General features: G+C 42.4%; 1 protein-coding gene across 1 annotated transcript in view; it reads right to left on the bottom strand.

Annotated features, from left to right (window-relative positions):
- Positions 1 to 3,571: 3,571 nt before the first annotated feature.
- LOC126278746 (cytochrome P450 4c3-like) overlaps positions 3,572 to 24,554 on the bottom strand; it is a 121,557-nt gene continuing 100,574 nt past the window's right edge. Inside the window, exons 4-5 of the mRNA XM_049979023.1 lie at positions 17,247 to 17,447; positions 3,572 to 4,012 (exon numbers count right to left, since the gene is read on the bottom strand). Of these exons, the coding sequence (XP_049834980.1) occupies positions 3,572 to 4,012; positions 17,247 to 17,447 (642 nt within the window). The remainder of the gene's footprint in view (positions 4,013 to 17,246; positions 17,448 to 24,554) is intronic.

Consider the following 24,554-nt stretch of genomic DNA (forward strand, 5'->3'; position numbering starts at 1 on the left):
ACAACGCATATTAATGTCACATAAAAGGGGGTGGGGGGAAGGAAGTAATTTAAATACGATAGCACTAATTCACACATGAAGTAATAAAATTAAATGTGAAGGAGTACAGGGGTAGATGGGTTTGGCACGATTTTTATTTTCGCCGAATCGAGTTAAACGGCAGAGAGTGGCACAGATTTGAGATTAGCACTTGAGTACGCTAGCGTAGCCTCGTACGTTGACAGACCATATCTAGCTTGTTACTCTGCACTAAGAGCATTAACTGTAGTAATATTACTAATTGAAGTTTAATTATAACGAATGGTACCAAGAACAATGCATTTTAATGGGTCCTCAACATGCTGTTGATTTCAAATGCCCTACTCTTATAATACACAAGTTATAATAATTATTTCACCACGAATATGACGTTTCTTGTCATTTTATTACAGCCAGTCACAATAAACGGAGGGTTTTCGAGAGCTCCCCAGTTTGCTCGTGCTCAGAAACGGCATATACACATGCGGACTTCAAACTGGAAGCCATTATGGCATCTTAAAACTCGGCACTGAAGGGAAATGGTGTGAAAGTGACGTAGGTGGCGCTCTTTCATCTCATTGGTCAACGTTCAACCGCACGTTCAGAATAGATGATATGCTAGATACTGCTTTACACGTTCGGAAGGACTTCCCAACGTGTTATTCCACGATATGACGTCAGAAACTCGGCACGCTCAATTCTCAACGTTCGAATGCATGGTCCGTGTGCCCACGGCTTAACAAAGAACTCGTTGGTACGGTATGTTTTCTGCAAACGTGATCGTTAAAAATGTTGGCATATGAGCCGAATGCTGAAAATGTAACGAACAAGAAGCAGTACTAATAAGCAAACAAGCATTGTTTTCGAAGTTCTAGCTTCATTTGCTATCGATTGAAATAAAGTGAAATGACAAGGATTACGAAAGCATCCTTTTCACATAAGAATTTTCTGTATTTGGTTTTTCGAAAAAAAAGTTGCATTAACGTGGAAAAATGTGTCGTATTACTAGAGCAAATACTCATTCAGCAACAGAAAAGCGTTCCAAGTAGCCTTCCTCATACTGTGTTATTCACGTAAGCAGTGTAGTTTTTAGTAGCTCTTGCGTGCAGAAATAGTGAACAAAAAGCAATCGTAAACAAGTTATCTGCTAATATCTTGGGCTATTTAAGATGGCGGCAGGCGCCACCGTCTCTGCTTCAAAACAACGTACAACGTAAGTTTACTGTACCACTTCCCTTCTTTTTTTACTTCCATGTTTATTGAGCTGGCCGAATTAAGTATTGCTGAAGGTTGACGTCTTCGACAACTTCCGATGTTTCGACACGTGAACTTCCCGTCATTTTCAAGGCACAACTGCAACGAGAGATGGCTGTGCAAGGAAATTTAAACCTCGTTACGCCGACAAAAACCATAATACATGACGTTTCAAAAAGAATATACGTATTGCAAAATATTATGTCGTCAAAGATATCGATCGCTGCGCCGCGGCTCCACTGTTCTCCATTTCATATTCATTGGCGCAGTATTTCGGTTGTCCTTGCTTACTGTCACACGCTGCAAAATGGCTACTGTGCAGCAGAAAACATACTGCACTCTCGAGTTTACGAAATTTTATTCTTTTCCGGTTGACGCAGCAAACAGATCGTTCGAATGGATGAAACATTCGCAGATGGTATCGACGGTCTGTGTGGTGTGTAGGTTGGGGAAGGAGTCCTGAGCGCTCTCGTCTTTCCGACGGAAATGCAGCACGAACTCGTAACGCATTCCAATGTAGTCATGAGTTACAGCTGCCTACAATAACAATTTGGCCTGTTTCGAGACGTCGATTGATTATGAAGCCGTGCAAGCTACAATTGTTACAGGTACTACGTCATGACGACAAACGCAGACGTGTCGCATTTTCTGACGAGCTTCAGAGGTTCATAATACTATTGTCACTGAGAAGACTTCCTCGCCACACGTCATGTTCATTGATGGAGAGACTTTGCATCTTAGCTTAAAAGTAACACGCGTTTACACACTGAACATGTAGGTTAGGAGATTCACCCAAAGTCAATGTGTTTTATACAATATCCCACTCATCTGTTTACCGCCCATTCTTCTTTTATGGAAACACGGTAATGGTCAACAGTATTGTGGTTTGTTCCAAAACTGTTTCCGATGCTGAACGAAGACAACTACATTTTTCAACAAGAAGGGTTTCCCTCTCACTGGATCGCCAAGTGCGTGAATATCTGAATGAAACTCTAAGGAGCAGTTGGATTGGTCATCAAACAGCTTGTGGCTCACCAGTTCTTGGCTAGCATCCAAGGTGATCGGATTTGAAGTCTTGTGACTTCTTCCTGTGGTGTTTCATTTAAACCGAAACATCATTCACGTGGAAGTGTTTATCCGAGTATGGAAGGAACTAAAGTATCGATGTGAAATGGTTCGTATCGTTGGTGGACGACGTATCGAACATCTGTAATCTAAACGTGGGAAATTCGTAAATATCTATCCCAACTGTCATAGTTGTATGTCTCACTGTTTAGCCAGTGGCCTTGCCGCAGTGGTAACACCGGCTTCCGCCAGATCATTGAGGTTAAGCACTGTCGGGCTTGGATAGCACTTGGATGGGTCTACCGAGCAATCGGGGTGTACTCAGCCATGGTGAGGCAAATTGAGGGGCTACTTGACTGAGAAGTAGCGGCTCCGGTCTCGTTAACTGACAATGGTAGGTGGAGAGGTGTCCTGCCCACAAGCCCCTACATATCCGCATTCGGCGACGCCTTTAGTCAGGATGACGTGGCGGTCGGTCAGTACCATTGGGACTTACGAGGCCTGTTCGGACTGAGTTTAGCTTAGTATGTCTCATAGTTCAGTAGATATATGCATTCGAAATACGTACTTTCTTTTTGAAACACTCTGTAAAGCTTATGAGAAAGATTACAACCTCTGTTTTTTGAGCAGGAAGTAGGAAGGAAGCAGGATACCAAACAAAAGAGGGACAGATTTAATGCTACTTTCTCATTCGTTGTTAATTAATATTCGTTATCGATAATGTTTGACAAAGACCTTCTGTGTTTGGGTGGTAGCATTACTTTTTACTGTTTACTTTACCTTCGTTTCATTTTTTGCTTATGCCATATTACGATTCTATGATGGCATAGCAAGACTTACCCAAGGTTTAAATTTCATTACACAGCTACCTCACGGCGCGTTTATGTCTTGAAAATGTGAGGACGTTCACCTAGGTCGAAATATCGGCGACTGTCGAAGATGTCGTCTGACTACCTACCCACAAGTTATTTTAATATCTTTATCACTGCTAGTTTATTCATTCTGGAAGTGTATTCCGTCTTTTTGTACCACGGGTAGTACCTTGCAACCTCACTTAAATAGTTGGGCACTGGGAAAAGTGCAGCAACGTTATGTTGCTGCTCCGCTAGTGTGAAAACACCACCCGTTCACAGTGACGTCACCATCCGTACAGTTGTTCAGTGTGAACTGACCTTCTAAACTTAAACAGCAGCTAAAATTTTGCAGCTATGTAATTTTCCAGCACAGTCCACTCTTACACGGAATTGGAAGGCATGTTGTCTCGCGGGACGCAAGTGACTCTGAAACCAGTGACTGGATGCGCTATTATTGAAAGCACACTCTCTTCCAGCTGCTCCCTGGTCGTTCCGGGCATTATGCGGAAGCGTCGTAGAACCGTCACCAGGAGGACCTTCATCTGCAGAATGGCATATCGGGCGCCAACGCACTTGCGCGAGCCGACGCCGAAGGGGATGTAGCTGTAGGCTTTTCTGGACGTGGCGCTGCCGCCCTCCAGGAACCGGCCGGGGTCGAACTTGTCCGGCTCCGGGAAGAGGTCGGGGTGGCGGTGCACCAGGTAGTAGGAGATCATGACCGTGCTGCCCTGGGGAACGACGTGCCGGCCTCCTGCCAGCGGTGTGTCCTCGGTCACCAGGTACGGCATGAAGGGCACCGTTGTCATCAGCCTCCCACTCTCCTGTCAACAAGACAGCCACATATATCGCAGGCGCAGATCTAAGGTGGAAGTGATTCAGTAGGTTTGTGAACCTCCGACAACACTCTGCTAACAGTCTACATCTACATCTACATCCATACTCCGCAAACCACCTGCGCTGTGTGGCGGAGGGTACCCAGAGTACCTCTATCGGTTCTCCCTTCTATTCCAGTCTCGTACTGTTCGTGGAAAGAAGGACTGTCGGTATGTGTCTCTGTGTGGGCTCTAATCTCTCTGATTTTATCCTCATGGTCTCTTCGCGAGATATACGTAGGAGGGAGCAATATACTGCTTGACTCCTCGATGAAGGTGTGTTCTCGAAACTTCAACAAAAGCCCGTACCGAGCTACTGAGCGTCTCTCCTGCAGAGTCTTCCACTGGAGTTTATCTATCATCTCCGTAACGCTTTCGCGATTACTAAATGATCCTTTAACGAAGCGCGCTGCTCTCCATTGGATCTTCTCTATCTCCTCCGTCAACCCTATCTGGTACGGATCCCACACTGGTGAGCAGTATTCAAGCAGCGGAAGAACAAGCGTACTGTAACCTACTTCAAAAATGGTTCAAATGGCTATGAGCACTATGGGACTTAACATCTGTGGTCATCAGTCCCTCAGAACTTAGGACTACCTAAACCTAACTAACCTAAGGACATCACACACATCCATGCCCGAGGCAGGATTCGAACCTGCGACCGTAGCGGCCAGGCGGTTCCAGACTGAAGCGCCTAGAACCGCACAGCCTCTCCGGCTGGCTGTAACCTACTTCCTTTGTTTTGGGATTACATTTCCTTAGGATTCTTCCAATGAATCTCAGTCTGGCATTTGCTTTACCGACGATCATCTTTATATGATCATTCCATTTTAAATCACTCCTAATGCGTACTCCCAGATAATTTTTCCACCGTGCACAAACTCTAGGAACTGATCGATGAGAGGATACGGCACAAGAAAGCTCTTATCGACTTGTGTCTGGAAATGAATTATTACCCTACTAGAGACCATTTATCCAAGCATCCATTGTAACAGGGTCTGAGGTCTAATACGCGCTGTACGAAGCAGCCACAGTCACAGTATTTGCTGAAAATGGTTTCCATGCGCCTCAGCTTATGCGTGTGTGTGCCCTAACGCTTTCTGCCTCATGCGTCCACATTGGGCAGGCTGCATCCGAACAGTGTCAAAGGCAGCATGAGTACGTTGCTCCAATGTCTCCACATCTGGAATGAGATCAGCATACATGATGCTTTTGAGCTGGCCCGATAACCAGTAATCGCCCAGGTTGAGATCCTGTGAATGTGTAGGCCATGCAACTGGATACCCTCGTCCGTTCCATCAACCAGGGAAGATACGACTGAGATGTGTCACGACGTTAACGGTGAAGTGAGCTGGAGCTCCAGCATGTAGGAGCCACATAACGCTTCGAATCATCAATGGCAGTTCTTCCAGTAAGAGAGAGAAAGTCACCTGCAAGAAACGCCGATAGTTCCATCCTCTCAGGCGACACGGAAGGAAGACTGGTCCCAAAACACGGTTGCCAATTTTTCAAGCCCACACATTCTGGCTGCACCGATGCTGATCATTCGCTGTCACCATACCAAGGGTGTTCTGCATATCTATCCCACGGAGAGATGAGTTTATGAAAGTTGAAGCTACCACTATGCATAAAGGTGGTATCATCTGTGAATAGTATGGTGGACACAAATTCCAGAGCCGTGGTTCTCTTATGAGAAAAAAAGGACACTGACGAACTTGCTCCCGATGTGGAAAGTCTGTTGCTAATAAGTCCTGTGCACGCTGTAGGTGACGAGGATAGTAACAACTGTCATGGAGAATGAAACTTCCTGGCAGATTAAAACTGTGTGCCGGACCGAGACTCGAACTCGGGACCTTTGTCTTTCTAGGGCAAGTGCTCTACCATCGGAGCTACCCAAGCACAACTCATGCCCCGTCCTCACAGCTTCACTTCTGCCAGTACCTCGTCTCCTACTTTCCAAACTTTACAGAAGCTCTTCTGCGAGCAGGACAGGGAAGTTTCATATGAGCGCACACTCCGCTGCAGAGTGAAAATCTCATACTGGAAACATCCCCCAGGCTGTGGCTAAGCCATGTCTCCGCAATATCCTTTCTTTCAGGAGTGCTAGTTCTGCAAGATTCGCAGGAGAGCTTCTGTAAAGTTTGGAAAGTAGGAGACGGGGTACTCGCAGAAGTGAAGCTGTGAGCACGGGGCGTGATTCGTGCTTGGGTAGCTCAGATGGTAGAGCACTTGCCAGCGAAAGGCAAAGGTCCCGAAGTGCAACAGAAAAGATAAAGTACTTTCGCCTCTCGCCTCAAATAGTGAAGTACAGTAGTATAAAGTGTTTCTTCTTAGTGTAATCAGTGATACAAAGTGATTCTCACCAAACGACTGTCATTCTCGCAGCCAAATCAGTGTCAAAAGTATGCCCAGTAGTACAGTGTTTCTTTTTTCGTTATTTGTACTATATTGTCTAGGATCCAAGCAATAGTTGGTGGAAATTGCGACCTACTGCATGATTTCCTTTGCTATGTGCCCCATAAAATTTATATTGTCTACCCACACTTTCCTCTCTGCTTCTCTTATATAACATGACATCATTTTTCTCTCTTCTTCAGTTTATGTATAATATGCAGTATATATATAAAATTTTCTTCCGCTTCTGCTCCAACTATCATGCTGATGGTTCCCTCATACTGTCCCACCTAATAGTGCAAACTAGAGGAAGAGATCAAACCAGAATGCACAATGTGCCTCTGGCATCACAAGTGAATGACATACAGAAATTTGAAGTCAAAACCAATGTTTCGATGCTACATATAAATTATTATGCCTGTCCTGCAATGTCTCACCCAAAAAAAAGAGGACAAATCGCCATGTAAAAGGGTTCAAGGAACAACAATAAGAGAAAAACGAAAAAGAAAAGAATATACACACGAAAACCTAAAATATGACGGTAATGTTAACCAACACTGGGAATATAATAGGTTAATAGAATGAAATTTTTTTAATGTATCGTTGTTAATATATTTAAATAAATATATATGGTTACAAAAAAAAAGTTCGAGTCTCGGCCCGGCACACAGTTTTAATTTGCGAGGAAGTTTCATATCAGCGCACACTCCGCTGCAGAGTGAAAATCTCATTCTCGTCTAGGAGAATGTTCTACATGGTCGTGTGGCTTACCCTATACTGGAGAGCCAACTGCCTGTTACCGACATGGTGGTCGTCTTCCACAATGTTAATCACATTTTCCTCTGTGTCTGGTGTCCGAACATTTTGGGGACGTCCTTCATGATTTCCTGCTTCCTGAATCGAGCCTATCTCAGACAAAGGGCGAAACACTGATGCAAACATTGAACGCTGTGGTTGTTGTCGGTGAGGACAGGTCGGCACGCCACCTGTTTCCATTTGCCTTTCCGTAAGTAAACACCATGGCAACAAGCTTTTGGTTTGAATATGAAAGCATTGTCTACAACGCTCTATTACAGCCACTACAAGGTTGGTCAGCAAGAGAAGTAAATCGCACCCAACATTACCAATTACTATGGTAGGAGGGGGCGTTAGGCCCTGACGTCAGAGGAACAGTATCACCGTCTAGGAGGAAACCATGCATATTGTAACTGTGGCTGCATGGTACAGCGGGTATTAGAGCGCAGTCTTCGTAACGAAGTATGATTGACTAAATGGTCCCTAGCGCGCAAACCGTGCATTTTCGGACGTAAGTTCATTAGAACTTTACTTGTTGCGTATCCTCTCATCAGTCAGTCCCTGAAGTTCGTACACGGCGGGAAAAATCACCCTGCAAATTTACGTGTGTGAGTATTAATTTGCAAAAGTATCTACTAAATTTCTGATAATATAGTAACGTGAAAACTATGCAACTAACACGGCAATAATTAAAAAATATATCAAAAGCTTTGCTTCACTTAGGGTAGTCTTTAGTTGCGATCTATATGTACGTACATACGGTGAGTCACGTAAAACTTTCACCGCAATTATTGCGGAAATGCAAAGAGCTACTGACGTGCCGTTTCCACAGAGTGGATTGGTAGTCAGTGGCCCTTATTGTTAGACAACAAACGGATTATAATGATACTTAGAAAGTGTCGTTTTTGTCAAACATTCACTTCTGTAAGTGGAACAACGTCTATTGACATTAACATACCAAAATTAGGGTAAATTAGAGTGTCATACACATTCTCCATCGACATAGATTCCATCCCCGTCACATCTCTCTCCATCAAGAGCTGCGTGAAAACGATTGTGAGACTCGTGTTAAATTCTGTACGTGGGTATTAAGACAAGATACTACTAATGTATTACGTGTGTTGTTTTGTGATGAAGCCACATTTACCAATCATTGGGCAGGTAAACCGCCGTAAAATGTACTATTTGTCTGTTGACAACCGCCACTGGCTTCTTAAGACAGAACATCTGTGTCCATGCGATGTAAACCTATGGTGTGAAACAATGAACCTTCAGCTCATAGAAGGACCATTGAATGCACACAAGTATTGCAGCCTCCTAACAGATCGTTTTTCATGGATTCATGGAGACTAGTACGAACCTGTGGTACCAACATGATAGCTGTCCAGCCCATAGCACACGAACTACTGCAGCATATCTTCACGAATTGTTTCCAGCTCTTTGGGTTGGACCCAGAGGGCCTGTACCACGGATGGCTTGTTCCCCTAATTTGACACCTGTAGACGTTTCTTTGTGGGAAGAGCTGAATGTCTACGAGACATACCAGCTATAGCTGACGATACGTATTACTGCAGCCTGTACATCTCCGCTTGAAACGCTAGCAAGTGTGCAGCAGTCGTTCCACACCAGACTGGAAGCGAGTATTGCCGCTGCCAGTGGTCGTTTTGAACACAATCTGTCATGATCAATTGTCTTTAGTGATCATAAGTCACATAACTAGAGTATACAGTTGTTCTTTAGCGTGTGCTATCGCAGGTATAATACGAGTGTCGGTGTGGGAACATGCGCATGACTTACACTAGAATCCTGCAAGGGACACCACTGACATTCTAATGTAACCTAATTTTGGTTTGTTATTGTCAGGGGCATTATTCCAGTTACAAATATGTGTACATACATGCCATCACCGTCATCACTTAGCACAGGAGCACTTTGAGATACAAAGTGCTACGTCGCTCATTAGAACATAAGAACGAAACGACTACAAGGATCTTCAGAGAACTGAACGGATCCCAAATAAGAATGGTAGTAAACGTGTATCTACATGATGCCTTTTTTATGTTCAAAATGGCACATGTGCTTACATTTCAAAAAACAGAGCTACGCATGCACATTTCCACAAGCGTAATTTCTCAAAATGGAGGACGAGCTTAAAAGTATATTGCTTCCGATGTTTGGTGGGAATCTCTTGCCCTGTTTAGTAGATGACAGGCTGCAGGACCCGTGTGTATTTTTTTGTATAGTGTGGTTTAAGGCGATCAAGTGCAATAATATCTGTTGATTTGAAAGAAATGTTGAAATTTGTAGATGTTTACAAACAAAGGGAAGTCATATGACACGCCGCTTCTGAAGATTATTTGATTTTAAATTTGTGACCTTGGGTGCTGAGAGTCAAATATTATATATAAAGGCTTCGATCATATCATTGTAAAGAATAAGATGGAATGTAGTCGAATTAAGTCGGGTGATGCTGAGGGAATTAAATTAGGAAATGAGACACTTAAAGTAGTAAAGGAGTTTTGCTTTTTGGGGAGCAAAATAAGTGATGATGGTCGAAGTAGAGAGGATATAAAATGTACACTGGCAATGGCAAGGAAAGCGTTTCTGAAGAAGAGAAATTTGTTAACATCGAGTATAGATTTAAGTGTCAGGAAGTCATTTCTGAAAGTATTTGTATGGAGTGTAGCCACGTATGGAAGTGAAACATTGACAATAAATAGTTTGGACAAGAATAGAATAGAAGATTTCGAAATGTTGTGCTACAGAAGAATGCTGAAGATTAGATGCGTAGATCACATAACTAATGAAGAGGTGTTGAATAGAATTGGGGAGAAGAGGAGCTTGTGGCACAACATGACTAGAAGAAGGGATTGGTTGGTGGGACATGTTCTGAGACATTGGAGGGCAGCGTGGAAGGTAAAAATCGTAGAGGGAGACCAAGAGATGAATACACTAAGCAGATTCAGAAGTATGTAGGTTGCAGTGGATACTGGGAGATGAAGGAGCTTGCACAGGATAGAGTAGCATGGAGAGCTGCATCAAACCAGTCTCAGGACTGAAGACCATAACAACAAGAAGATCGGTCTCAATGTAGGAATAGAGAGAAGAAGAAGTCAACAAATTAATGTAAAGTTCATATGAAATATGTAGGTAAATGACTTCATCAACGTTCCGGCCATATAATAATGTTCTCAGCCAGTCACAATACAGTATGTATCCAACAGTATACGAATTAATCATCATTGCTGGGCCACATTATTGAGGAAAACGGCAGTGTTATTTATGTTGGATGCTGTGATATTCTCTCTACCAATAAATATGAGTTGAAAGTCATATGTATTTAGAGTCGTCAAAATATTTTGCATGCAGTATGAAGTGATACACGTGGAACACATATTGACCTTAATGTAGACGAAATTGGTAGAAGTCTGTTGATCACAGGCAGCAAAACTTTGTCTACGTGATGTAGAATTTTAAAACCATCTATTCTACATTTAATCTTTTTGCTTTCCAGTTATTCTCTCAGGCTGTATAAGTCGTGGGAAATTTTCTGCTTTCGACTCATATGTAACTGAGTGTTTTGAAGAAAGTTGAACACATATTGGAGAGATAGACGTTTGTAGATGCAGTCAACACAGATAATGCTTCTTATCTCATTGCCACATTGTCGTAAGTTACGTCTCTTCTGCCACGTTGAACGATTCTCTTCGGTCGTCGTTAGTCCCGTTCTTGCAGGGTCTTTTTCTGGCAGCAGCGATGTCGGAGCATTGATGTTATACCGGATTTATGATATTGTGCAATTAAATCGCCATAATATGAATATTCGTCCAGATTTCATAAGCACTTATCGTAAATTTTCGGACTACTTCTCCTCTTTTTTCCTACTTCGAGACTTATCTTAGTCTTCAAAGTGACATTATCTAAGCCTTTTTGTCTAATACTTGACGCTCAGGTCATCACATCTCAATTTTATAGCCAAGTAATCTTTAGAAGGAGCATTCCATACGATTTCTCTTCGTCGATAATCATGTATAAATTTCAACGTGCTTGCTCTGTAGTCAAGAGCCATTACTGCACCACACAGTGAAATAACCATGGGCCCCGCTGCCTGTCATCTGCTGAATATTGTTCGTAAAACCCAGGGCAAGCATCCAGTATCCCAATCATTAACCACCATTTCAAGTATCCCGCTGTTCCACTACATCCACATCGCACCTTACACGCATCTTTATGCCTTGTCCGTTGTCTCCTGCCGGAATTTCAACCACCAACTCGCCAACTTTGAACGGGATATTCACCTCTTTCGAATCCTAATCACATAGTTCGACATATCGCGACCCTTCCACTTTTATTCCTCCTGCTTCGTCCATCTTAGTGACTTTTAGTCGCCACCAGCGATACATAGTCACAATTTCATTTTATCTCCGTCACAAACCTTGATCATTTCATGCCTCGCCATTACACGAAGCATCATTCACATTATGAAAAGTGACTGTATTTTAACTGTAATATAAACTCATCAATAATGTTTTAAAAGATCGTCAATATTTTCCACCAACGCGTATTTATTTTTTTTAATTTCAGTTATTCTATCCGTTTTTACGTAAAATCGTAAATACCTTACACCAGTGTGATCCGTAAAAATCAAGTATTTTCTCTCGTGTTTATTTTTAAACACCTTTGAAATTTGTGTAGCCTTTGATTGGAGAGCAGTTTCATCCGCAGCCAGTCCGCCCCTTTGTGGGGAAATGAAATAACAGAAAAAAGTGGCAGCAGTCATTCCACTTGACAATGGTCGAGGCGAACTTATTCGAAAGAAACTTCGTGACATGTTAACCACTTGACGCGGCAGGAAGCGTTAGATCATTGTCTTATATTTGTCTGACGAAACCAAATGAAGTAATATTGGTGTCATTTAGTAAGTATGTGCAGGGTGTTGACACCAGTTCGATGAAATCTCTTATTGCCTTATTTGGAAATCCTACATAGATTTACACGGCGAACAGAAGAAGATATTTACAGGCTCCCCCGCAAAGATTTAAACACGGCTATTTGGTTCAGTGGACGTTTATAAATTAGTGTTGAAACGAATGAGCGCTGGGTCACAATTTTTACACAACCAGGTTTCAACACTTCTAAGAGTGCTTTCATAAGAATTTAAATTTTTAAAGTGGGCTATAACTTAATTACAATTTTTGTCTCATTAATTTGTAATTATGTTATAGACCACTTTAAACATTTAAATTCTGATGAAGGCACTCTGCAGGCCCTGGTTGCCGAGCGGTTCTAGGCGCTACAGTCTGGAACCGCGTGACCGCTACGGTCGCAGGTTCGAATCCTGCCTCAGGCATGGATGTGTGTGATGTCCTTAGGTTAGTTAGGTTTAAGTATTTCTAAGTTTTATGGGACCAATGACCTCAGAAGTTAAATCCCATAGTGCTCAGAGCCATTTGAACCATTTGAAGGCACTCTTAGAAGTATTGAAACCTGGTTAAGAAGACTAAAAAGTGTGACCGAGGACTCATTTGTTTCAACTATGGTCTCCACCGCCTATTATGCAATTCTTTTGTTTAACGGCTCACTGCTATTATCTTGTTTGGATCTTTGTGTTGTAAGGTGTCAGGTAAATCCAACACCTTCCATGAAAACCCTAACATAATAAGCAAATCTACTAGTATGTCACATAGCTCCGAATAAATCATGAAATTCAATTAACCGAAGTAATACAAGTAACGAGTGAGCAAATGGAATGCCACAGACTAACACAAGAATGCCTAAATGCATGTCGTACCTTCCCACCGTGAGGCAGACGCAGTTCCGAGGGGAGAAACTAGGACAGAAGCCGAGATCAGAACCGTGTTAAGCAAGAAGGCCCTACGATAAGAGACAGAATGGACGCCCACGTCGCCAGCCTTCCTTTAAGTCTACCACCCGCACGTTTTAGCGTGAGAATTTTTCGCGTCCCTTTTACATCAAGGACCACCCCCCCCCCAGCCCATGTTAAAAGCTAGAGCCCTCCAGAAGAACAGTATAGATCTTACGATAACGCTAAAAGGACCACACCAGATGCAGGTTTTAGCGTGAGACTTTTTAGCGTCTCTGTTACGTTGCAAACTTTAAAAACATTGCCCCACCACGAAAAGAATAACGTTTCTCATTGGATAGACAGAATTTTTCTAGGCGGAGCTTAAGGTTATCATTGAGACCCTGATTGGTTAGATGAAAACACATCCAGATAGTTTTTTAATCCAACTTCGGTAAATTGTAGTAAGGAGAAGTTAAGAGAGTTAGTTCCGAGACGGCGAGCTGGATGGCTGCTGCGCCGGCCGCCGCCCCCTGACGAACACCGACAAGATAATGAACGCACGCGATGCCGCATAGCAGCGCATAAAGCTTCACTCAGAACTGCAGAAGTCACATCTGTTACACCCCATTTTTGCGTAATACTAGTGTCGATCGTTAATTAAAACTCATGGTGTTCACATTTGCCACTTGAAGAACAGATCTGAAACGCGATGATTTTTCTTTTATATAGTTATTGAGACGCCACATCAGCCACTGTAATTTACAAGTTAGATAAGTAATTAAAGATAATTGAGGGTCACTGTAGACTATTTTGATAGTTTTCTCTTTTGTGAAACTTAAATTTAACCTAAATTATAGATGTGATATGGCATAGGTCATCCTTCGATCGATTGTAGAACTTGGAAACCCATTCAGGGAATATTCGTTCACATTTTTGTTGAACGCAGTTGGTTTTTACCATCCTGTATTAAAACATTTCCTTTTATCAATAGTGCAATTTATAAACGATGTTTTGTGAGTAGAATAAAATTTCCGATGATAAACTTAACTGCTTTTTCGACGTTATTTTACCAGCTAACTAAAAATAGGAAAGCCTTGAAACCTTTCCACTATATTTAGTTAGTGTTAAGATTCTTTTACAGGGAGTGCAGTGGAGCTGACGCTGAGATCATTTAGTATTTGGTTATATCATCGCTAGTCTCACTGAACTCTTCTGAATTCTACATGTCATGTGTGGTCTGGCGTCTCCTTACCAGCAACAGGTCCCAGGTTCAAACTAGTCAATTCCCTAAAAAACACGCTCAGAGCGTCGTTGCGCGAAAGTGGTAGGGAGACACGATGTAGTACAAACAGACACCACCATGAATGTTTAGAGTGTTATCTTTGCTGTATTTCGATCTTTCTTAAAACTGCTTCTTAGAATACAGTCCGTTCATTACTTCCCAGTAATTATTATATTCTTAGAAAAGCGGAGTCCTGACTTCCTTTGTCATCGAATTTTGCTAGTCTTTGACTTCGTTAATTACGTCTCTTCATACACGCTTAAAATTATATGGCTAACATGCTATAGTACCATCGTGCTGCCGGCCGTTGTGGCGCTTGTGTCCGGAACCGCGCTTATGCTACGGTCGCAGATTCGAATCCTGCCTCGGGCATGGATGTGTGTGCTGTCCTTAGGTTAGTCAGGTTTAAGTGGTTCTAAGTTCTAGGGGACTGATGACCTCAGACGTTATGTCCCATAGTGCTCATAGCCATTTGAACCATTAGAACTATCGTGCTCTCTGTTTGTGCCTGTTGTTCTAGTATTTCCGTGTCCAGGAAAAACTGCACAAAGACTTCAATCTCATATCACTAATAATCTCAACATCTTCCTTACATATACAGAGACAATGAAGATCTTTTTCTTCTCTTAGCTTTCAAGAAAAACAATCGTTTGACTACAGGAAAATTCGTTCGAACAACACAATTTTTCTTATCGGAAGCCAGTCGTTGAATTCATATGTACAATATGAAAAGAACGCCGCCTCTCCCCCCTCCCACCCCCTCGCACCCGAATGGTATTAGTGTAGACAACAACAGTGCTACCTATTGGAGACACAGTGATCATCCATAGTCAAAGCAATTGCTGAAACAGGAAAAAAGAGACGTATGCGGGTGTTCTCTCATTCAGTGCCTCGGAGTTCAGATGCTGCGATAGCAGCAACGGAAGTTTTCACGTTATACAGACTTCTAAAAGTTATACGTCGTCTACGGTTGTGTCATAGTGATTACTTCTATTCTGCAGCTTAATTAGTCAGTGACGTACAGTTACATGTATCCTTCTTGAAATTGCAATTTTATTTGGTGACCAGATACAATGCATCTGTTAAAGAATTTTATGTGCTATACATAACATTGGTAAGGCAGAAAGCAATATTCTACTCATTATACTGTATCTCTAATCAATGGAGAAATGTAACAACTTTTCATATCTTTTCAGATCAGTTCTGTGTTGTATATTGTACTCTCGGAAAATGACGGAATGTTGAAACATGTAAGGCGATTTTGGAAATAACAAAAGATATGGTCAAGACATCTGAAAGCTTTTCAAATGCATCCACATGGCGGCTTTTTGTCATAGAGTTTTCATGTCGATTGCATGGCCATTGAAATTGCTACACCAAGAAGAAAGGCAGATGATAAAAGGGTATTCATTGAACAAATATATTACAGTGGTACTGACGTGTGATTACATATTCAGGCAATTTGGGTGCATAGATCCTGAGAAATCAGTACCCAGAACAACCAGCTCTGGGCGTAATAACTGCCTTGATACGCCTGGGCATTGTGTCAAACAGAACTTGGATGGCGTGTACAGGTACAGCTGCCCATGCAGCTTCAACACAATACCACAGTTCATCAAGAGTAGTGACTGGCGTACTGTGACGAGCCAGTTGCTCGGCCACCATTGACCAGACGTTTTCAATTGGTGGGAGACCTGGAGAATGTGCTGGCCAGGGCAGCAGTCGAACATTTTCTGTATCCAGAAAGGCCCGTACAGGACCTGCAACATGCTGTCGTGCATTATCATGCTGAAATGTAGGATTTCGCAGGGATCAAATGAAGGGTAGAGCCACAGGTCGTGACACATCTGAAATGTAACGTCCAACGTTCAAAGTGCTGTCAATGAGAACAAGGAGTGACCGAGACGTGTAACCAATGGCACCCCATACCATCACACCGGGTGATACGCCAGTATGGCGATGACGAATACACGCTTCCAATGTGCGTTCACCGCGATGTCGCCAAACACGGATGCGACCATCATGATGCTGAAAAAGAACCTGGATTCATCCGAAAAAAACGACGTTTTGCCATTGGTGCACTCGGGTTCGTCTTTGAGTACACCATCGCAGCCGCTTCTTTCTGTGATGTGGCGTCATCTGTAACCGCAGCCGTGGTCTCCGAGCTGATAATCCATGCTGCTGCAAACATCGTCGAACTCCTCGTGCAGATGGTTGTTGTCTTGCAAACGTCCTTATCTGTTCACTCAGGAATCGAGATGCGGCTGCACGATCCGTTACAGCCATGTGGATAAGATGCCTGTCGTCTCGACTGCTAGTGATACGAGGCCGTTGGGATCCAGCACGGCGTTCCGTATTGCCCTCCTGAACCCACCGGTTCCATATTCTGCTAACAGTCATTGGATCTCGACCAAAGCGAGCAGCAATGTCGCGATACGATTAACCGGAATCACGATAGGCTACAATCCGCCACTTATCAAAGTCGGAAACGTGATGTTACGCATTTCTCCACCTTACACGAGGTATCCCAACAACGTTTCACCAGGCAACGCCGGTCAACTGCTGTTTGTATATAAGAAATCGGTTGGAAACTTTCCTTATGTCAGCACGTTGTAGGTGTGTGAATGCTATGAAGAGCTAATTATTCGTACATCATAGAATCTTTTTCTTGTCGGTTAAATTTCGCGTCTGTAGCACGTCATCTTCGTGGTGTAGCAATTTTAATGGCAGGTAGTGTATACTGAATTCCCACACATATTTAGCAATATCGCGAAGCATTGTTGGGTTCGGCAATGAACAATAAAGTGCAGTCGCCACCGCTGCCAGAAACCTACCTCTGAAATAAACTTCTAAACATAATTCAGGGAAAGAATTACTAAAATTAGAGAATCTGAATCGACGAGTACCTTTATAATGGCGTCGATGACTCTAAGCTGGGCAAGGTCTGCAGTGGTGACGGGCCGTAAGTAGTCGCCGCCAGTTCCGAAATGCTCGTCCAGCTCGCGCTGTGCCATGTCCTGCCACTCTGGGTAGAGACCCAGCAGGCACAGCATGTAGCCCATCGAGCAAGAAGTCGTCTCGACGCCAGAAATGGCTAGCGTTCTTGCCTACGAGGAAAACATTACGAAGATTTGCACTACCACGCAAGTGGGACATCATTTCTTGAGATCGAGTAATGTTACAAGCTGGCAAATACTCTCCTGTCTCATGTAACAGTGATGCAAATGTCAATACGTGTTAGCTTTCGGAACTCATTTGCTTATATCATATGTAGTAAGAAGAAATGTTCAGTTTCCCGTTGTAGACTGTAATAGTAACTGCGTGAGGAGGATACATTGGTAAGCAAGCTGGTCTTCATTTGATGCAGTGTACCTCGCAATGGGACCTCTCAAATTTTAGTGACAACTGGGGTACATTCAAGATTCTAGAATGAAACAAGTCAACGTAGCTTTTTTAAAAAAAATCATCAACTGATCGATAAAATGTTTTCTACTGGCTTACAACAAGATCTGTTTGGTATGGTGAAATTTTCATGCTAAATGCTGTTAATTTTTATAACAGAATATGTGTAATTTTATCACGGTTGACGCTGAAATTCAGCCTAGCCAAATACTGTAAAACCGATTTTGTTAACATAGGTCTCTAGATTTGTAAGTTTTACTAAATTTCACTTTGCTTCGTGCCGTTTGTCGAAAAATTCTGTCTTTCACTGTTTTACAGAATGCAAACTGAGCAGTTTGTAACGGTTCTTTATTTATGTGACCATTACGGCATTCCAACCCCAGTTCTCGAAACCAGTAATATCGCACTACCTTTCTGCGAAGTAACAGACATAATTATGTGTCAATATTCACATTTGGTTTTATTAATGTGTAGGTAGTCCGATGTATCGATATATTACAGTGATATGGTTTTTGTGTGTATTCGTTTCTGTGAGACTGTCATAATCTTTGACTTACTTGTAACCGTTTTGGTGCGAATGCCGACAGAGAAGTCTTTGTTTCACTTTGCAGAAGCTATGTTGTTATTTCGCTTTGTAAAAGAACATCAAGTCTTGTGTTTGGTTAAAGTGGAAATTAAATATATGGAGATTGATACAAAACTGTTTTCTTGATGATGTGACAATTAAGAGGAAGTATTATATGAATTTACAAGAAGTTTAATAAAAATGTGGATCGTGAACATCAAGCCAAAAACTATTTCTACCATACCATTGTTCTGATCTGGGATTGTTTGATCATTAAGAATTTCCTGAAAAACACATTTGTTAAGTCTTCAAGTATTGCTAAAATACAGATCTGGATCTTCTAGCAGTCAAAGTAGAATCAGCCTAGAATCAACAAGATGACCCACAACAACTGCGACGAAATCTACGTGGGAATTCATTCAAGATAAGCGCCAAAATTAATGACTTTTTTTACAGTGACTTCATTATTTCCATTCTGACGATACCATCCACAGTCAATAACTTTGTTGTTGCCCGATAAAGCGAACATATGCTCCGTGAGCAACATTATTAATCTCATTTCTAACCGACTTTTCAAGTGGTCGTATTGTTAGAAGTTGTTACAAGATTATTCTGTTTGAAGCTATCTTATCAAAAGTTTCCACAGGGAGAAGGGAGATCGGTTGATGATGAGAGTTCACTTGCTCATTTCTTCTTTTGTATACTAGTGTTACTACCGCACAGCTCAGTCTTTCAGTAAATATACTTACATTCATCGATTGGTTAAAAAGGAAACTCAAGGTGGTCACTGCCGAGTCAGCGCAAAATTTTAGTACTTCAGTTGAACCACAGCCATAGCCAGAAGAGTTAGTGGTCGTTACTGACCCAATGGTTTTTGTAATCGCTCTAACAGATGTGTTATCAAATCTGATGTTTGGAGGTAGAGTGTATAGTGTCTGCAAAAGTAAACCTAAAGGCTCAGTTTTTGATGGACGATTTTTGGTCCTTGTGTTTTCAGCTACTACTGAGAAGAATTCACTGAATTTATTGGCCAATGATTTGAATTTAACATCATCTGTCTCAACACTCCTGTCATTTACGAGTTCATTCATTTATGCCAAATAATGCTCCATATTTTTTCTGACTTGTTTCGGAATTTACAACTATTTGTTCAAGCTACAGCATTTCTACCTTTTTGATGAAACAGTTACGGATTTTGCGGTACTGCGTGTAGAGTATTTCCGTGTGTTCACTACAAGAGGTCATCTGGGTTAAATAAAGCTCTTCCTGCCGAACCAAAGCCATTCTGTTTCTCGGTGTCTACTGTAATTTTGTCTTATTTGTTGTAAACAAAAACAGGATTCAGCGTGCCGTAAAAACGTTTTAGGAAATAATCAAATTTTTCAACTTATTTGTGTCCTTGATAAGCTGCTTCTCATTTTTCTCCCTGTAAGTTGTTCCTGAATAGTGCAACTGAGCCAGCAATTCCGGTTTTGTGAAATTTTACCTTTTTCCTCTTAGTTAAACTTGACTAGTGCCATTTTACGATCATGGAGCTGTAAATCGTTCTTTAGTTTCATGAAGCACAGACGTATTTAGAAATAAATCAAATATCGCAGATGCGCTGTGGCCTGCTATTCTTGTTGGGATTATTGCTGTGTCGATCAAAGCAAAGTTGGACACCAGTGTCTCTCTAAGTACACCCATTCAGAGCTACTCGAGATGGAATCAGTATTGAAATCTCCTCATAAAACGGCTTCCTTGCTGTTTCTACTAAGTCTTACTAGTATACTCTGTAACTGTTTCCTGAAGTTAAAATACATTTTCTGTTTGGGGTTTGTAGACTGTCAGAACTATCAGTTTCCAGTTATTTGTAACTAGTAAGTCTTACTAGTACATCTTCAGTTGCTTTGTGGAGTTTAATATATATCTGAGACAATTTTATTAGAAGGGCAAATAGGTTTTAGAAAAGAACGATAGCACACTCGTGGCATTTTTAGTATAAAACAACTGGTGACGAAAAGAAAAGAATTTAACTGACAGGAGCACATTGCTATCGTAGACTACGTAAAAAGTTTTTGACAAAATCAGCCGACACCCCCTGCGGAATATTATGGAAAAAGGAGGCTTCCAAAGACATCTAACTAATGCTGCAAAAGCTACATCTAACTAATGCTGTAAAAGCTAATTAGAAAGATAAAAACCTGTAATTGAAGATGGAGGCAACTTTAGACAACTTGCTTCCCCATTCCACCCTAACGTGATGGGACTGATGACCTCGCTGTTTGGTCCCCTCCCTCGAAATAATCCCATCAACGTGCTGTGCAGCCATTTATGACCAGCATCCCCGGGGGTATTTTCCAACACCATAACGCTCGACCACATGCCACTGTTATAACCCAATATGTTGTATGAAATGTCGTCCTATTGTCTTGGTCTTCTTGACCGCCAGATCTGTTTCCAATCGAGCACATATGGTACATCACTGAATGACTACTCCAGCGTCGTCCACAAAGGCATTTACCATCACTGTAATGGCGACCACATGTAACAGGCATGGATCTCTTAGCTATAAACTGACATGTGGTACATGTACAATACAACACACTTATGTATGCAGTCGTGTGGGATTAGCTGAGCGGTCTTAGGCGCTGCAGTCATGGACTGAGCGGCTGATCCCCGTTTCATGGATTACTAGTCTTCTGATCCTGTAATGCGAGGTACATATTTTTCTGCAACATCTTCACGCAACAGATTTTCTTGGTTGCTAGGTAACATCCACCTAAATGACAATGACAAGCAAGTAAAGAAAGGAGAAGAAGGCTATGTCAAATTATATAAGGTACGCCCTCTTCTTAGTTTCCTCTCCTCCACTTTTCGCAATTCTTATAAACCAACAGAGAACCAGAGTGTGAATGAATCGATGATTAGATTCAAAGGACGTTCCAGTTTGAAGCAATATTTACCCCAGAAGCCATTAAAAAGAAGGTGTAAAGTATGGTTGCAAGCAAATGAAAATTGCTACATCTCACAGTTTGAGATATATACTGGAGGGATGGGAAATATTGTACAAAAAACTTTATGTGCTAGATTTGTCAAAACTATGACTGAAAGTCTACATGGGTTGGGTCACAAGGTATTTGTCGATAATTATTTTACTTCGTTAACTCTCATGAAGCAACTCCTGTAACATCATTATCTGCATGTGGATCTGTTCGACAAGGGGAAGCTGGGATGTCTGAAGATTTCAACAGTGAAAAGACAATGGGTAGGGGAGATTTCAGTTCAGGTGTTCTAAGACAGTAATTGTTGCTATGTTGTGGAAGAATAAAAAAGGAATCTTGTTTCTCTGCAATTATCACAGCATACAGGACGTGTCAACAGCCACAAGAGAAAATAAGGATGGTACAGTCGCTGAAATTTCATGTCCACAATTAATCATGGATTACAACAACAATATGGTTTCTGTGAATAAAGCAGATATGTTCAAATCCACGTATGAAATTGACAGAAAAAGTAAAAAGTGGGGGCATCGTATACTTTGGCACATCGTAGATGTAACTGTTGTCAACTCATACCTGATCTTCAACAACAGATGTGAAGAGAGCAGATCCACGTCACTCGAAGAGTTTCGCCTTGCAGTCATTGCGGGTCTGATACGAGCTACAAAGTTGTTCCCCTGAGGAGGAAAAAGACTGCCAACAAAACAAAACTCTTTCAAGTCCTATGTAGCACCAGAGAAACATTTCGATAATGCAGGATGTGAGAGGCACATCCCGTAGATATGGACTTTGTAGCACAGCAGCTAAGTCTCATCGCACAAAGTGGAGTTGTGAAATATGTAGTGTAGGTCTGTGCATCAGTAATGCGAAAAACTGTTTTGCTTTGTACCCCAAAACGTTTTGCCTACCGTCCGTCAGAACGTTTTGTATTAGTTCAAATGGCCCTGAGCACTATGGGACTTAACTTCTGAGGTCATCAGTCCCCTAGAACGTAGAACTACTTAAACCTAACTAACCTAAGGACATCACACACATCCATGCCCGAGGCAGGATTCGAACGTGCGACAGTAGCGGTCGCGCAGTTCCAGACTGTAGCGCCTAGAACCGCTCGGCAAACCCGTCAGGCGTTTTGTGTTGGACCAGTGGTTTCACTATGTAACCATGTCTTTTAAAAACATGTGTAAACACTGGAGTACTTTTCTCACGTTATATATTAGTTTTATATATAATTTGTAATTTAATTACACAAAATAATTTTTTGTTTTCATAAGTCAGTTTGGTTCCGTGGGCACAGAAAGGGTTAAGCTCATCCTACAATCAGCAGTTTTCAGAAACCAGAAAATATATCTATACTGTATTATGGTTCACTTAAACCGATCTTGCTTTTTGCTGACCTGCACCTGTGCACACCATACACAATGGTAAAATTCTGCCGATCAGTAGCTGTGCTCACTGACAACTACCTGATGCTCCTAATTTGCACCATCCATGAGCACCTCTGACCTGTTCATGCACTTCTGTGGCATTGCTGCATACGGAACCCCTCTAGGAGAGCAGAGTTCAGGAGCCTCAAGGAAGTGCAGGTGTGGAGTTTGTGAGAGTTTTCTGGGTTTTGCATGCCTGTTTTTCATGTCAGTATGACCTTGATAATGGGGACCAGCCAGAGGTGCATGATGTCAGTGTATGTGTCTGGCTGCGAAAATGGTGGGCGTGTCCTCACACTACAACCTAGTGGCAGTAGCAGCAGGCAGCCTAGCTGCAAACTGTCTGTGGTAACAGTCACTGAAAAGACTTCATCTCTTCAGTGAGTGAGGGAAATGGTCTGCTAGTGTTCAGATGGGCCTTTAGTTATTCATCCTAGGCATGGTTTCACTGGTGCGGCAAGTGGTTACCAGATGGTTGTCTGACATTCCATCATGAAAACATCAATGTTAAATCTTCTTTTTACTCGTAACGCAATAGCCGTGGCACTAGTGGAAGGTGGCCAACACTAGCAAAGTGCATGGTGGACTCTGATGGCGAAGCGTGCTGAGGTAATCAAGCGGCCTGCTCTCACAGCCAGTGTGTCAGGCAGTGAGCAGTGGCCAGGTAAGGCAACACACTCGGTACTCCAGAGGCAAGACTACTGACTCGGCTCCTCGTAGACTCTGGCAGCCAGTTAACTGAGATGAAAATTCAGGTCAGTGTGCAACAGAGTGAGCAGATTCGAACTGCAGTCCCAGCATGGTCGTTGGCAATTCATAGCGGTGACATGTGCCAGTAGAGGAAACAGATAGGGAGTGTGTTTGTCTACACAGGCAGTGATGGACAGGTACTGATCAATGGCTGAGGCATAAACTGTGTGCTCTGAGGGTGGTGGCCAAAAGCCGATGAAAGTTAGCAAGCAGGTAGCCCACCATTTGGAAGGCACCAAGTCAGCATCATTTAGACTCAGCCCATGTAGCAGTCCTCATCCTAGTGAAGGCAGTAACTTTCTGACTCATTTCAAATAGTGGACTGCCATTGAGTTGCCTTCGTAGCAGGCTTCTGGTGTGCGACTGTCAGATGCTTGTCTAAGACTGGCTCTACGTGCGTAACCTTGGTTGACTGTTTCTGAAATGGTAGGAGTATTGCTCCCGAAGCCACAACAAGATTGAGGCACAACGTGAGACTATTGAGCAACCATAACTTCATTGCCCCAGTTTTACTGTCATGCTAACAATTCCACGGTCCTGGTGGTGGTGTACTGGTGCAGTAATTTCTCCTGTGTAGAAGCTCTGGGCAAGGATTTCTGCAGCGTTAGCGAACTGGATACATCTCCTTGCGCCAAAACACCTAGACGTATTCGCTTCTTTCGTCGTCTTTCATACGACGCCATTTGGAGAAACGGTCACAGTAGTCTGTTGCCACATCAGATAAAGTCATGGCAAAACTTGTCTCCCGTACCCCTTCTTCGGGAGAACCAGTCCAACGAATCACAGACCATCTAAATTGCTGGAAAAGTCTCGACAATATGATTTGACAAATATGTACAATACATCCAGTTTTTCGTTATCCTCATCGAGCTTAAGCCGCATTTCGCGTTGTCTGAGTACTTAACGAATTCGTGCTCCTAACGCTAATGCACTCTACTGGCAACTGATGCACAGAGAATTGCACTGTTGGGTAGTTTTCCGCCTAAAATAGGCTCTAGTTGAACAAAGGAGAGTAAAAATCACAATGATACAAGAAATTGAAACGGTCACTGTTACAACGTCGCGGCCTTGAGCATTACGGTATTGTGGTAT

The sequence above is a fragment of the Schistocerca gregaria genome, chromosome 6 (assembly GCF_023897955.1).
Source record: "Schistocerca gregaria isolate iqSchGreg1 chromosome 6, iqSchGreg1.2, whole genome shotgun sequence".
Lineage (NCBI taxonomy): Eukaryota > Metazoa > Arthropoda > Insecta > Orthoptera > Acrididae > Schistocerca > Schistocerca gregaria.